The sequence below is a fragment of the Ursus maritimus genome, unplaced genomic scaffold (assembly GCF_017311325.1).
Source record: "Ursus maritimus isolate PB19 unplaced genomic scaffold, ASM1731132v1 scaffold_19, whole genome shotgun sequence".
Lineage (NCBI taxonomy): Eukaryota > Metazoa > Chordata > Mammalia > Carnivora > Ursidae > Ursus > Ursus maritimus.
In genome coordinates, this window is record NW_024424341.1 from 14,847,297 (window position 1) to 14,861,501 (window position 14,205).

The 14,205-nt window shown below is 55.5% G+C and overlaps 1 protein-coding gene across 1 annotated transcript in view; it reads right to left on the bottom strand.

The window, feature by feature from the left end:
- Positions 1-14,205, bottom strand: part of CNGB1 (cyclic nucleotide gated channel subunit beta 1) — a 62,280-nt gene that overhangs the window by 33,718 nt on the left and 14,357 nt on the right. Inside the window, 5 exon segments of the mRNA XM_040633370.1 lie at positions 219-378; positions 5,961-5,997; positions 6,663-6,750; positions 12,446-12,526; positions 13,483-13,645. Coding sequence (XP_040489304.1) covers positions 219-378; positions 5,961-5,997; positions 6,663-6,750; positions 12,446-12,526; positions 13,483-13,645 — 529 coding nt within the window.

Sequence of the window (14,205 nt, forward strand, 5' to 3'; positions counted from 1 at the left end):
TTCTATACTTCTGTACTTGGTACAGGACTCCCTTGGAAAACTCCTTATAGAATCCTAAACCAGGGTTGAGGACCAGGAAGTGGGGCCATAGTCCCAGTTCTGACACTAAGTCAGTGAGTGACCTTGGGCCAGCTGCTTTCCCCACTCTGGCCTCAGTCTCCCCAAACAGACAGGTGGCCTTGTGCTGCGAAAAGCCCAAAAGCAGCATAGAAGGTGACCTTTCAGTTCCTGCGGCAATTCCCGGGACGGTGAGGGTGTCGGATTTGGCAGGAGAAGGTGGTGGCAGCTCGGGTGATGGTGGGTTCTCCACGATGAGGGGGTGGCTGTCTGCATCAGCGTCTTCCACCTGTACTTCGGGGTGCTCTTTTGTAGCAGGCACTTGGAGAAGGGAAGGAGAGGACAGTCAGAGAGAGAGAGAAAGAGAGAGAGAGAAGCTGGGTCCTAAGGGCCTTGCTCTGTTCCTGATAAAGCCATAGCAAGCACGTTTGGAGGGGCCTCTGGCTGCCTTACCTTCCAGTGCGGCCCACGGGAAAGCTCCATGCAGGGGGTGCAAGAATGCAGAGCCTGGGGGCCTCTGAGGGCCTTGGCCACCCCAGACACCAACCCAGGAGCTGCAAAAGAGCCATGACACCATCGAAGCCACAGGTGCCCCTGAGCACGGCGTGGAGTCCAGCTCTCCAGTGAGACTGGTTTCCCTGGGCCTAGTGCAGCCTCAAAGACCTGGGGTTTGGCCGGATTGGGGGTTGGGGTTGGGCGGCAGCACCCAGAGAGGGCAGGGGGAGGCTGTGAGAGCCCAAGTCAGAGTGCCTGGCCTAGCAGAGTCTCAGCTGCTTCCCCTTGCTGGGCCTCAGTTTCCCCATCCCAAGGTAGGGGTGACAAAGGCCCACGACCTCACACTCTTGAAGGGCCTCAAATGGAGACACTAGGCTATTTCTTGCAATCAAGGACACCAGCCTGTCCTTGTAGTGTGTGTCACCCCTGTTTGGGAATCTGTCTCCTTGTTTCCGGACACTCCAGGAGCCCCTGAAATTCATCAACCTAACTCTTCTCCTGACCTCTAGAGGCCTGGTGCCGGGTCCCACGTCCCAAGGACCAGGTCTGCCCTGGTGAGTCTGGGGGCGGCCCTGCCTCAGACTTCATCACCCACCCCAGGGGCTGTGGGGACAGGCCTGCCTGAGATGAAGCTCAGAGGAAGTGGAGGGGCCAATACATGGACCCCTCTCTCCGCCACACCTGGGCGGGACCACTTGCTAGCAGCCAGGCCCATTGCACCCAAAATAAGGAGAGGGAGCATTTTGAAGCCCTTGGAGACTCGACTTTCTTTTTAAATGGCCCCCATGGGGAAAAGCCAGCTCTTCACGGAATGTGGCAGAGGGAACCTAAGCAAGACCTTTGGCATTTGTTCTAAGACTTAAGCCCTGAGGGGAAGAGGATGAGCAGGAATGGAGAAGTTTGCAACATTGAAGCAAGAAGTGTTGCCAGACTGACAAGAGATCAGCGGGGCAGGGTGAGCTGGGGGCGGGGCGGCCTGTCCAAAATGCTCAGTGTCCCAGACTGCCCCCAGCGTGGCCCCCGGAGCCTCTGTGAGGCCGTCGCGGGGAGCCTGGCAGGGGGCAGGTGCTCCCCTACTCTGCCTCCCCCTGAGCAAGACTGTGCGACCGCCATCACCCTTGGGAATGGAGGAAAACTCCTAAGCCTGGTGTTTCATTTTTATAGAACGAGAATACGATTATGAAAGATAGAATAATATGGCACGATGCTATTGGTTGAGAGAACAGTCATATTTACCGGGAAGCACTTCCTACGTGCCTGCCAGCCATTCATTTCACTAAAGTCTTAGTGCTTTATATAGATTAATTCTTTCCCCCTTCCCGGCCCTTCCAGAAGGCCGCCGTTAACACTGTCCCCATTTCGTGGATAAACGAAGCACAGAGAAGTGAAGGAACCGGCCTCAGAGCCAGGACGTGGACCCAGGCAGCCCCGCTCTAGCACTTAGCCTCCTCTTGCTTCGTCCTGAGGTTGGTGACCGGCTGGCATAGAGGCCTCCATATAAACAGAACCTCACTCCAGGCCAAGCGGCATCACTGCAGCGGGGAGAGTGTTTTTCCCACGGGCTGCCACGCCTTATCCACAGTATCTCACATCATCGCGGGCCATACCACCATGGCCACATCAGCCCACTGTCCCAGAATGGCCGTGGGACTATTTCCCCAAGTGTGGGGCTCCCGGGGACCAGGGAGGACACAAGATGACTTTGGATGGCGCAGACAAGGCAAAGGAAACGTGCGATGAGAAGATGCCTCTCATCTCAACTCTCTCTAGATCTGGAATGCACAGAGACGGAGTCTCGGCCTGGGGCTCCCCCCGCCTTAACGCCGCTAGGACACAGCCGAATTCCCCTCTGGGGCTAAGAGGGCAGGTCTGGGGGTGGGGGGAGGGTGCCGACAGGTCATTGCCCTTCACTAAAACTACCAGCATGACTTTGTTTTCAGTTCATTTGTGGTTATTCCTATTTATGCCTTCTAGGCATGGCAAGCAATGCTGGTTTCCCACTGGAATAGTATGGTCAAGGTTCCTGATTGAATAAGCTTAATTACATTTAAAAAATGAATCCACTGAAAGAAAAACAGCAAGCCAATAAAAGTAGAATTGGTACAGAATATAGCACAAGTTGAGAAGGGATCTGTGGGGGGTGGAAATTGGGGGATGCTTGGGAGTAAGTAGATGGAGGGCTTGCCCAGAAGACCAAGCCTGGGGGTGTCAATCCTTGCTGTGGGGGTGATCACCCCCACTCTGTGCGTATCGCAAGCTGGGAAGAGAGGACTGTGGTGGATCTATTCTCATGAAATGTTCAGTTCTGCTGTCTACTGACCTCACAGGCAACCTTGGACACTATCCCTCAAAATAAACAAATGAAAAGGGAAGGCAGACGGGTCTGGCTTAAGTCAAAGCAGACAGTGACAGGGGCTGGTGCACAGGCACTCCGCTGTCCCCGAGCACTTTGTCATCAGGAAGCAAGCAGCAGGAGCCCAAAGGTTGTCACAGAAACCTTGTCACATCGAAACAGATCTAGAATGGCCCTCCTTCTTCACTGGCCCCTAAGGATGTCTCCCCCCGCTCCCGTCTGCCTGCGGACACCTGGGGGCCTCTCCTTTCCTGAAATTGGATTTGCTGGGCAGATATCAATTCTCCTCAGAAAATCCAGCTCCCAGAAAATCCTCAAGGTCAGTAGGATTCTGTCTGAAATGGGTCCCCACGTCCTTCTTCTGCTCCATTCCCCTCAATTTATTCTCTTCCCCTACCCAAGTCTCTTAGCCTAGAGATTATAGTAATTTGTTTAAATTAGGGTGTGACTGACTACTTGTAAAAAAAAAAAAAATGATGATCTGCAGAAAGTAATGTTTAACCCAAAGAAATTAATTGCTAATTGTGGGATTTTACGTACAGAGATAAGGGGACTAATACCCCTTAAGTCACCACAAAGCAAGATGAAGGCAATGATCAACAGAGGAAGAGAGGGTGGTTTTCCACAAGTTCAACTGGTAATCCCACACCTCGACCATGGCACCCAGCAGGGAACAGCCCAGGCCATGCAGAAGCCCACACCACAGGCGCAAGCATGCTGGCGGCATGAGGTCACGCTACCTAGGCGACGGATGGAACTCCTGGTCTCCTTGGCGAAGCTGGAGTTGGACAAGGTCGTCCTCCGGGAGATAAGGACAGGGATGCGGGTGATTGAGGGGCGGTAGCTGGGCACATTGGGGAGGTGCTCCGCCAGGGTTGGAGGAGCAAGCCCTGGGGCCACCTGGCCAGGTGGCTGGTCCTGGACCAGGCGATTCAACTCCACGTCCTGGCCTGGTTGAGCCATGGTGCTGGGGCCGGAGGGACTCAGGCAGATGTGGGACCCTGGGGACTGCAACCAGGAACACAGGGTTGGAGGAGACAGGGGAGGTGGGCTCCGCCCCACCAGCATCAACTCGGACCAGCCCGGTGACCGCCTGCTCTTGCAGCCACCGCACCCGAAGCCCGAGCATCGTTCGTGTCCCCGGAGTCAACGTCGAAAACATCACCAAGTCATGTTGGCTGGTCTACTCGGCAGCTCTGAGGGACAGCATCAGGCCCCCCAACTTCTTGTGTTCTGTTAACCAACCACCAGTAACATTTCCCACCTCAGACAGAAAAAGTTAGAATCAAAGAACCCCCACCTCCTGGACTCAAACATTCCTAGCCTGGTCGGATTTTCCATCCCAAAGAAACCCTGGAGCTCAATGAATTTCACTTCCTCCCGACCAGAAGCAGGAACTTTCCCTGGGCTTCTCATTGGAATCACCCGGGGACACTTGGAAATATCTGATTTTTTTAAATCTCCCCAAATGATTTTGATGTGCAGACATGTTTGCAAACCAGGGCTCGAGGCCATCGCCTCTCAAACACTAATGTGCAAACCAATCCCGGGGGATCTGGTTATAACGTAGATCCTGGCTCAGCAGGTCTGGGGTGGGGCCTGGGATTCTGTATTTCCAACCTCCCAGGTGACCCCAAAGCTGCTGGTTCTAGGGCCACACTTTTGAGTAGCGGCAGACAAAGGGCCATGCCTGTGTTTCTCAGAGTGTGGTTCCCAGGCCACCCGCTCTCTAACGAGCAGGGGCGGGTGGAGAACAAGCCCCACAGAACCTGAGTCAGCATCGGGGTGACCCCAGTCTTATTCACCTGTGTGGGGTGCAGACTTAGCAGCTTTCCTACAGATAATGTGTTGAAGTGCACAAAAGGTGCTTTTCAGGGACGCCTGGGTGGCTTAGTCGGTTAAGCGCCTGCCTTTGGCTCAGGTCATGATCCCAGGGTCCTGGGATTGAGCCCCACGTTGGGCTCCCTGCTCAGTGGGGAGTCTGCTTCTCCCTCTGCCTGCCGCTCCCCTGTTTTGTGCTCTCTCTCTGACAAATAAATAAATACAATCTTAAAAAAAAGAAAAAAGGTGTTTTTCAAAGACCAGGTAGGGAGCAAGCTTGGGACACCTGGGGTCAGGACACCTGCGTCCAGTCCCGTGTCAGTCTCAGGCTGGCTGGGACAGGAGCATCATGGTCCCCCTTACAGCCTCCTGCCTCCGTGCCGCACGGTGTTGGGTACCTTTGACACTGTGTCCCCCTACTCTGCCCCACGGCCCTGCGAAGTAGGTACTACGATTGCTCCATCTTTCTGGATTTGGGGGCCACAGTTAAGAGAGGTCACACACCTGGCTCCAGGTCCCACAGCAAGGAGGAGGCAGGAGCCTAGAGCGAGATGCAGGTCTGTGCCCTTCACCGCTCAACCCCTTCCTGCCCACTTGGAGCCTCAGGTTTCTCATCTGTGAAATGGTCTGTCTGCCTCACAGCGTGGCTTGGGGAACATGGAGGCCCGTAAGGCCAGGGCTCCATGTCTGTCTGTCTCGGGGTCCCCAGCCTGGCTATCCTCGACTCCCCTAGTCTCTGCCACACCCACCCTGGAGTTTTCGGGTTTGGCAAGAAATAATAACCAAGGACCTGTGCTGGGTACAGCCTGGACATCTGAGCAGTAAGGGAAAGCTCATCAAGACACATGGGGTCTCGGACAGGCCCTTAGCAAGCTGGGTCCCGATTTTCACTCAGAAATGCTACATTTCAGCCACAACCTCCCTAGATGGTAGTCCGGGGAGCTGCGTTCCCAGCGAGAGTGGCAGGAGGGGCTGACCGGGAGTGGGGTTTCCACAGGCCTGCTGGAGTCCCGGGAGCCTCCAGCAATTCCCCTGGGGTCTCTGAAACGCATCACCAAGCTCTGATAATGTGGCCCCAAGATGCAGACGATGGCTTTCGCCTGAGGATGAGACAGGTGCAGGGGTGTGGGGACGGTAGGGATGGAGGGAGAGGGGCTGAGTGCCCTTGTCCCCAGGCATCCCCAGCCTGCAAGTATCATCAATGCTCTGTGCCCTCCCCCCACAACACACCTACCTTCTGGGCTGACAGTCGCGGCCTCCTCCTGCAGCTCCTGTTGGAGACAGGGGAGGGGAAACAGAAGCTGGATCTTCAAGGCCCCTCCTCGCCCCAAGCCAGCCCACACCCTGTGGGGAGATCTGTCTTCAAGAGTCCTCCCTGATTCTACTCCTTGCCCTGCCTGACTGGCCAGGCCCTGCCACCCCACCTGCTGGGGCATCCAGGGAGGCGGCCCCCACCATGCAGAGGGGAGGGCACCCAGGAGCCCTGGGCCCCAGCGCCTGGACTTGGCACAGATGGAGGGGTGTTCTCATGCAGCCCTGTGCATGTGGGGACCAAGCAGCCGCCACAGCTCTCCCCACCTGGGCGCCGCACTTCACAGGGACAACAGTGTGGGACACCCTGGGGAGGCGTTTTTAGCCCCATTTTACAAAAGTGGCCACTGAGGCCCAGAGTGGGGAGGTGACTCGTCCAGAGTCACACAGCCATGTGAGGACTGGCGTGCAGGCCCAGCTGCTCCCCACCCATGGCCGTGTCACTCCAGGCCCTCCCTGACACCACCTGACCCCTGGTATAAGCCAGGCCCTGCAGTACCCACCACCCTGCTCCCCTCTGTCCAGTGGGCATCTCACCAGCTGAAAATCCCCCTGTAAACAAAGTAGACAAAGCCCGCCCAGGCCTCAAAGGGAGTCGGGTACCAGGCCTGGTGCTGCTCCGTACCTGGTGCGAGGCCCTCTGGGGCTGCGTCCTGCCTACTCTGCTCGGATGCTCGCCAGCCTGTGCCACCAGACAGCTATCCAGCAGGACACTGTGACCCCAAGAGGGGAGGAGGAAAGGGCTAGTGTTAGGGGCATTAGACATTTCCTGAGCCCTGCCCACCGAGAGCCAGCCCCTGTGCTGGGAGCTGGTGCACAAAGATGGCCAAGAACAGGTCCTCACCCTCATGAGGCTTCCCACGTGGGGCAGGCAGACCACCGTTGTGCCTAGGGAGGAGGCCTGCCCAGAGAAGGTGGCCTCTGGGCTAGACCTCAGGGACAATGAGTTGACTATGAGGAATAGGTGAGGAAGGGTGTCCAGGAAGGGGGAAGAGCATGTGCAAAGAAAAGCATGGTGGATGGTTTGAGGAGCTGTCCTCTGGGGCGTGGGACCAGAGGGTACTGGATAGTGTTCAAATGTGCTCCCAGCTTTTCCCCTCCGCAAGTCTCCAGGTGACGTTGGTGATGCAGGCAGGGCAGGGAGTATGAGAAAAGTGAGGCCCAGAGAGGTGATCTGACCTGGCCAAAGTCACACAGCAGACTGTCTGACATCATAGAGATCTCGAATGCAGGCCCTGGTTCTTTCCAGGCCACGAGATCAGAGCCACACTTCAGCGCTGAGGTTTCAGGGGTCCCTGGCCCAGGCTGCAGGCATACGCAGGTGACGGGGACCAGAGGTGCAGAGAGGCCTATGGCCCAATTAGAGAACGTGCACCCATCTGAGTCGGCAACCCCACTTGGCTTGGAAAATCTTCCGATTTTCAAGAGGAGCCTGAACTACATGTTTTAAAGGTGGAATCTCTAATCTTTGGATGCTGATAATTAATCCAATTTAATAGGCTCATAGCAATACATAGATAAACAAAAAAAGCCGGTTTACAGGTTAAATTGGCCCCTTCAATGCCCATGTGTGGCCTCTGGGTTAAAATGGTGACTCAGATCCAGGGGCCAATGGGACTGTTGTAGTTAGAATTGGATCCTGGTTCCTAGTGGCCCACCCCGCCCCGCAGACCTCTGTCAGCGAGGACTCATGGAGGGTGACCTGCAGTGTCTACCGTTCAGAAAACTTGGATTCATCATCTCCTGCCCAGAGGACTAAGCCTCAGCCCTCCCAAGGTGGGTGAAGATGTGGGGACAGCATTGCAGCCCCCGTCAGTTTGGAGCTAGCGGCCTGGGAGCATGACTCAGTCGGTGATCACACGGTCACAGCAGCCCCCACGGGCTGTGGCTCCCCACATCCTCACCCAGACTACCCTGAGAGCCCATCCCAGGGTGGTCCCATCCCAGCTCAGCAGTCGAAGGCACAGAGAGGGCAGATGGCCCGTCCATGGTCACACGGCTGGCATAAGGCAAGCCCAGATAAAACACGGATCTCTCTGACCCCACGGCCATATATGCGACACTTGGCTGTCTGCCCCCGAGCGTCTACATGGCCCCATGTGACACAGAGGAGTGAGGCAAGTGTGCTGAGGCCCCGAGCACCCAACTCTCTTCATTTCCCTTCACTAACACAGAGCTATTTCCATCGTAAGGCGCCTCAGCTGTCAGGGTCATCCCCCCCACCCTGCCCCGGAAGAAACAGGTTTTCATAAAGAGATTCAAGTCACAAAAGCAAGGGCACATGATAACTTTCCAGGGGACTGAGCGCTTTAGCCATCATGGGCCTATTTGTCCTTGAAAATAAAAATTATATTCTGGCACCGCCCGTATATAAGATTCAATATTATATATATTCTCTTCCACAGAAAAGTTCATTTTGGGGTCTGACATTAAAAGAAATTAAAATGTGCTTGAAGGCCCCTAGATGTGTGACGGGAACCACGCCCTTCCCCGTTCTCAAAGCACAAAGGCCCAGGACATGAACATCCGCAGCCCCGTCTGGGACTGCCCGGCGTCTTGCTCATTCCAGAATCAGGCCAGGACAGCGCTGGATGGCCCCAAGCACGTCACTGGGAAGCCCTCAGGCTGCCTCTCTTTGCCCATCTGTCAAATGGGTAGGACTTGCTCAGCCTGTCCAGCCGGACTTATTTGAGGGAGGTCAGAAGGGCCAGTGAGAATCTCATGAAAAAGTCAAAAATGACGTCCCATGTCTGGTGTCCTCCTTGACCCTCCATCTCTCGACGCCGATAAGCGACTCTCCTTGCGTGCGGCACCAAGTGTCTGCTTCGCTCCCAGCTCTGCGCCTGCTGGCAGCGCACCCCTGCACATGGAGGGGACCATGTCTGAGCCCCCGTTCTCTCGTCTGGGAAACGGGATGAATAATCAGTGCCCAGAGTCCAGCACGGACACGATGTGTGAGGCAAATGGCCGCTGTTGTCATGATTGCTCTCGTCATTATTATTACTAATAGTAGAGGAGGCAGCATCCTGCAGGGTTATGATCACCCACGTGGATTGGGGAACACCTTACACAAACATCTCTGGCTATCAAGACACCTAACGAGCCCTCCCGTGGCCCTGCCAGCACCACCAGGGGCTGCTTTGGGAGCTCCATACCCAACGTCATGTTGCCCCTGATCGGTCCCCTCTTGCCCATCCCAGAAGCCACAAGCCAGCAACTTCTAGAAACCTCCCCAATCCCAGGGGTTTCCAAGCGGAGATCAGACAGACGGGCTGAGGTGGGTACCCCTGGAGGGCCTCTCCCCCCGGCCATCCAAGTTAAATGTGCAGGGAGTAGCCAAGAGATGGCCATCCCGCTCCCTGTCTCCCAAGTCACCTGGCGGGCTACACCCCTAAGCTAAGGTCCTCAGTACACTCCTCACCAGATACCCCAACCCTGAAAGAAAGAAGGGAGCCCTTAGGAAGGAGCAGCCACCTACTTGGGTCTCGCCGTCTTTGCCAACAAGAACGCCCATGATGCAGGAGGTCAGCTGGGGGCGATGACATTCATCCCAAGCCCCGGGGTCGGGTGCACACGGGTAGACAGTGGGAAAGCCCCGGCCCAGCCCCAAGCCTGCCAGGCCAGCTCTGGAGCCAGTGTGGCTCGGGTCGCGGATGAGCCACTGATCCTTCCTGCTTCTAATCAGATTGAGGGGATGTGCAGGGAACTCTGCAGAAATGCCCCCAGGGAGGCCAGGTGGGGACCAAAAGGCTGCAGTTGCTAGGAAAAGCCGAGCCGTTGCCGGCAGAGACCAGGTCGCTAGGCGACCGTCTGCCTGTTACCAGGGCCTGCGCGCGTCATCAGTAACCCCTGTGCCTCCGCGAAGCTGGCCAAGAGCCCCCTCCCCCAGCCAGTGACAGCCCAGTCCACCTGCCCATGCTGGACCCCCTCTGGCCCCGGCGCGGGCATCACTCACTCTATCACCCAGTGCCCTTGTCCCGACCTAGGGCCTCGGGCCCCAAAGTTTGAAACTCTGGGTAAACATTTATGTGAATACGTGTGTGTCTGCGGCATTTGTGGGTGACTCTATACATGTGCTTGTGTGCATGGGCACACTGTGTATCAGTGTGCCTGCGTGTGCACGTTTGTGTGTGCGTGTGCATGTGTGCAGGCTGCGTGCAGGTGCAACTGTGTGCAAACCTGCCCGTGACCCAGCGTGCACGTCAGTATCTGTGTGTGTGTGTACCTGTGTGTACGGTGCACTGAGAACACGTGTGTACTTGGTGTGTGTGCATGTGTGTGAGCACACTAACTCACTGGCCTCCGAGGTGGAAAGCAGACAGCAGACGGGGCTGCACTAACGAGGCTGGGCCACACCTAAGTCTTCACCCAGGAGAAGGGGTGTCACCTGTCAGTGAGAGCAGCCTGGCTCTGGGGGACCCAGAGGGCAGAATTCGGACCAGGCTACAGAAACCATAGGGACACATGCTTATTTTTGGTGGAAGAAATACTTTCATAAGTCAGAGGTGTATAAGGATGGGATGGACAGCCCTCAAGAGGTTGTGAGCTCCCCATCACTGGAGGCAAGCAAGTAGCTGTGTGGCCTCCTGCCAAGGATGAAAAAATTATATGTGAACTAGGGAAAGGTGGACTAAGAGCGGAAGCCACCGAGCAGGCCTCCAGCCCGGAAGTCCTGCGTTGGTCTCACGGTGTAACTGTTTCCTGCCTGGGTCTGTAAGTGACCCTCCGTGGGGACAAGAACATCAGTGACCTCTGATGGGGCGCCCACTGAGTGCCATGCCCTGCTACGCCCGCTACACAGCTGGCCCTGTCACCACTCCACAGGGGTTGTGCGTGTTCCCCTTCCACAGACGCGGAGGCAGGAGCTCTGTGCGGTGTGCGCCTGCACAGGTCACTCTGTCAGGAGGAGCGGAGTCCATGTCTCAGGCCAGGGAGGAAAAGTGTGGGCCAGGGGGCACCACAGAGGGCTCAGTGATCCAGGGGGCACGCAGAGGGCCCAGGGAGTAATGCAAGGGACAGATTAAATCCCTTAATGGGGCAGTCTGGCCTGCCACATGATAACAGCCTTCTCACAGCTCTCCCTGCCTCAGTCTCCCCACAGTGCAGCTGCCAGATCATGCCACTGCCCTGCTCATGAAACTTCAATGGCTCCCCATTGCTTCCGGGAGAGCAAGTCCAAGCTTTCACAATCTGGCCGCCCCCATCTGAAGCATTGTCTCCCCCCACGTCCACCAACTGCATTGTCACTGTCCCTGGACATGCGGGCTGCTTTTGAGGCTCTTCAAAACCCCCAGGCTCTACACTCTTCTTGCCTCCCACTCCCCTCATTGGCACCTCCTCATCAGGCCTTTCTGGTTCCTCAAACCCTGGCTGTGATCTGGCCTTTGGGCCTTTCCTCTGCCCACGCTGGCTCCCCCAGCAGCTCCACCAGCCCCATGGTTTCCAGTTCCGTCTACGTGACCAGACTCCTGACTTCACATCTCCAACCTCTCACCCCCAACTCCACACTCAGGCCCAACTGCCTGCTCTTCATCTCCCCATGGGTCCCCCTCTCTAGCTGTCCTTCTGTCCATCCCACGTTGCTAAAAATCTTCTCCCTCTTAGTGGTCTTTTTGTGTTATTGTTGAAAGACGTTTGACATGGAACGTTGTGGAAATTTTAGATGCGTGTTGATTTGATGCATTTGTAGATAATATGATTGCCACCGTGGGGACAATTAGCACCTCCATCGTGTCACATAATTATCATTTCTTTTTAGTGGTCGGAATAATTAAGATCTAGTCTCTTATCAAGTTTGATGATTTTAACTTTTAGTGGTTTCTGATCCCCATTCTTAACCGTTATTGTAGCTGACTTCTCTGTGTGTTCATGTGAAGTCTTCATGAATCTGGACAGAGAAGCAACCATTCCCGGGCAGGAGGACAGAATCCAGGGCGGCCTTCGCGGTGTCAAAGGCACCCATGGGACTGTTGCAGGCGGGGTGGAGGGGGACACAGCCCTGTGCTTTGGCTTTGTTCATGACGGGGCTGTGAGTGCACTGCATGGGCCCCTTCACTCCTCCATCCATGCATTCAGTGACATTTATTGGGCGCCAAGGATCTAGGGACATGGGAGTGAGAGCAACAGACAAAACTCCCTCACCAAGGAGGCTGCATTCTGGGGTGTGTGTGTGTGTGTGTGTGTGTAGGCGTGTGGGAGGCTGTTAAGTGGTGGGCAATAAGTGTCCTTGGTTATTATGAGCACAGTGGGGGACCCCCAGCTTCCCCAGCCTCTCTGGTCAGTACCCGGCAGCACCCAGTACAGAACAAAGGAAGGAGCTCCCCCACCCCAGAAACCCGGCTGCCACTCGCTGCAACCCCTCCCTGGGTCATCCTCCAGGGGAAGACGGAGAACACACAAGCGCCTTACTTCGGCTCCTCCTCCTCTTCTTCCTCTTCCTCTCCATCCTCCTCCTCTTCTTCTCTCTCCTCTTGAATCCTAGGCAGCTCCCTGAGTTGAGGTCAGAAGCAGGAGGTGAGGCCCCCTGCAGCTCCACCCCAAGTCCACCTCCTGTCCCCATTTTCAGGAAGATGTCCCATGACCCCTGAGACCAGACCTGAACTTCTCCACCAAGGCTTGACCCAGGGAACCCCACCAGAGCAGCCTCGGGCTCCCTCCAGCAGCAAGGCCTCCTCATGGCCAAGGGCCTGGCCCAGCCCCTACCATCCTAGTGGCAATCCTAGGTCAGCCCTTGAGCCTCTCTGAGCCTCAGTTTCCCCACCTTCACAAGTAGGTCATGGACCTGATGACCTGAGACCTTCCAGCTCGAGAGGCTATCACCAAGATCACTAGTGGGAACAAAGATCATGATGTCCCTACAGAGGGCAAGGGGGCAGTCATTACCACCGTTACAAGTTCCCATGGAAATTTATGGAAATTTCTAGAAATTTATCCTGCACACCTACTCATGTGCCTATGTAAGGACATCTGTGCCAGAGTGTTTGTTGCAAAATTGTTTATAACAGAACTTCAGTATCATAAATGTCCACTCATAGTGGGCAGATTAGATCAATTCTGGCACATTCACACAACAGAATATCACACAGTTGTAAAAAAAAAAGAAAGAAAAAGAAAAACGGTGGATGATCTTTCTATGCACAAGGTGGAAAGACCTCAAGGTACAGCTAGGTAGGTGCATGTGATATGCTATTTTCTGCGCAAAAAAAAAAAAAAAAAAAAAAAAAAAAAAAGGAGGGGGAACCATGCTTGTAAACGTTCAGATGCTCCCTGGACTGGTAGGCACTGTTTCTGTCCACAGACAGAGGGATAGAAGTCTGGCATAGGGAGGAGGAAAAAGTGGAGGCAGGTTTGGTTCCTGTTCTATACCCTTTGGTACCTTTGGGATTCCCTACCGTGTGCCTGTTTTCTTCCCAATCATTTTTTCCAGGGCTTTCTCTGGCTCCCACCTGGGCATCTCCTCCACGGCCTCGTTCTCCTCTTCGTAAGCTGGAGCTGCCTCTGAGCCCTGCGGGCCAGTGCCACCGTCCTGATGCTCGTCCTCCTCCCAGTGAGGGTCAACCTCCTCTAGGACGAGATCGGGCTCCTCTTGGCCTCCAGGGAGGATGCAGACTGCAGGCGACACAGGATGCGGGAGAGAATGAGCTTGGACCTCTGAGTCCCAGGGACCACATGGGGGGCCTTGGCCATCACCCACCGCGAGCCAGCTCTCAGCCAAGCAGCAGAAACAGCAGCATTATTCAGGGTGATAGCACTGATCAGATCAGTGGTAAAAGGACAAGCTGAAACCCGTGATCATTCACCCTGTCTCCTTCCAGTTGTTTCCCCTCTCCTTCTCCTCTCGAGCTAGAGCTTCGATTACAGTTAGCCCTTATGTCCCCGTGGGCCTCCTTCTTGGAAGTTTGCACAAAAACAGAACCACAGCACTACAGGTGATATGAAAGATCCGGGCTCAGGGACCGCCTTGGCATGTGCAGGTGCAAGGTGGCCTGGACTGTCCTGTGAGATTCAGAGAGGGCCTGCCCCTGCCTGTTCTCTAGATGCCGCCCACTGGTGACAGCATACTACATGTTCCTAACCTCAAAATCCGCTTCCAGAAGTCTTCCCCTCCTGGGCCTAGAGGCTCCAACTTCCAAAGAGATTGAATTTCTGGTAGAGGTGGTCCCACCTTC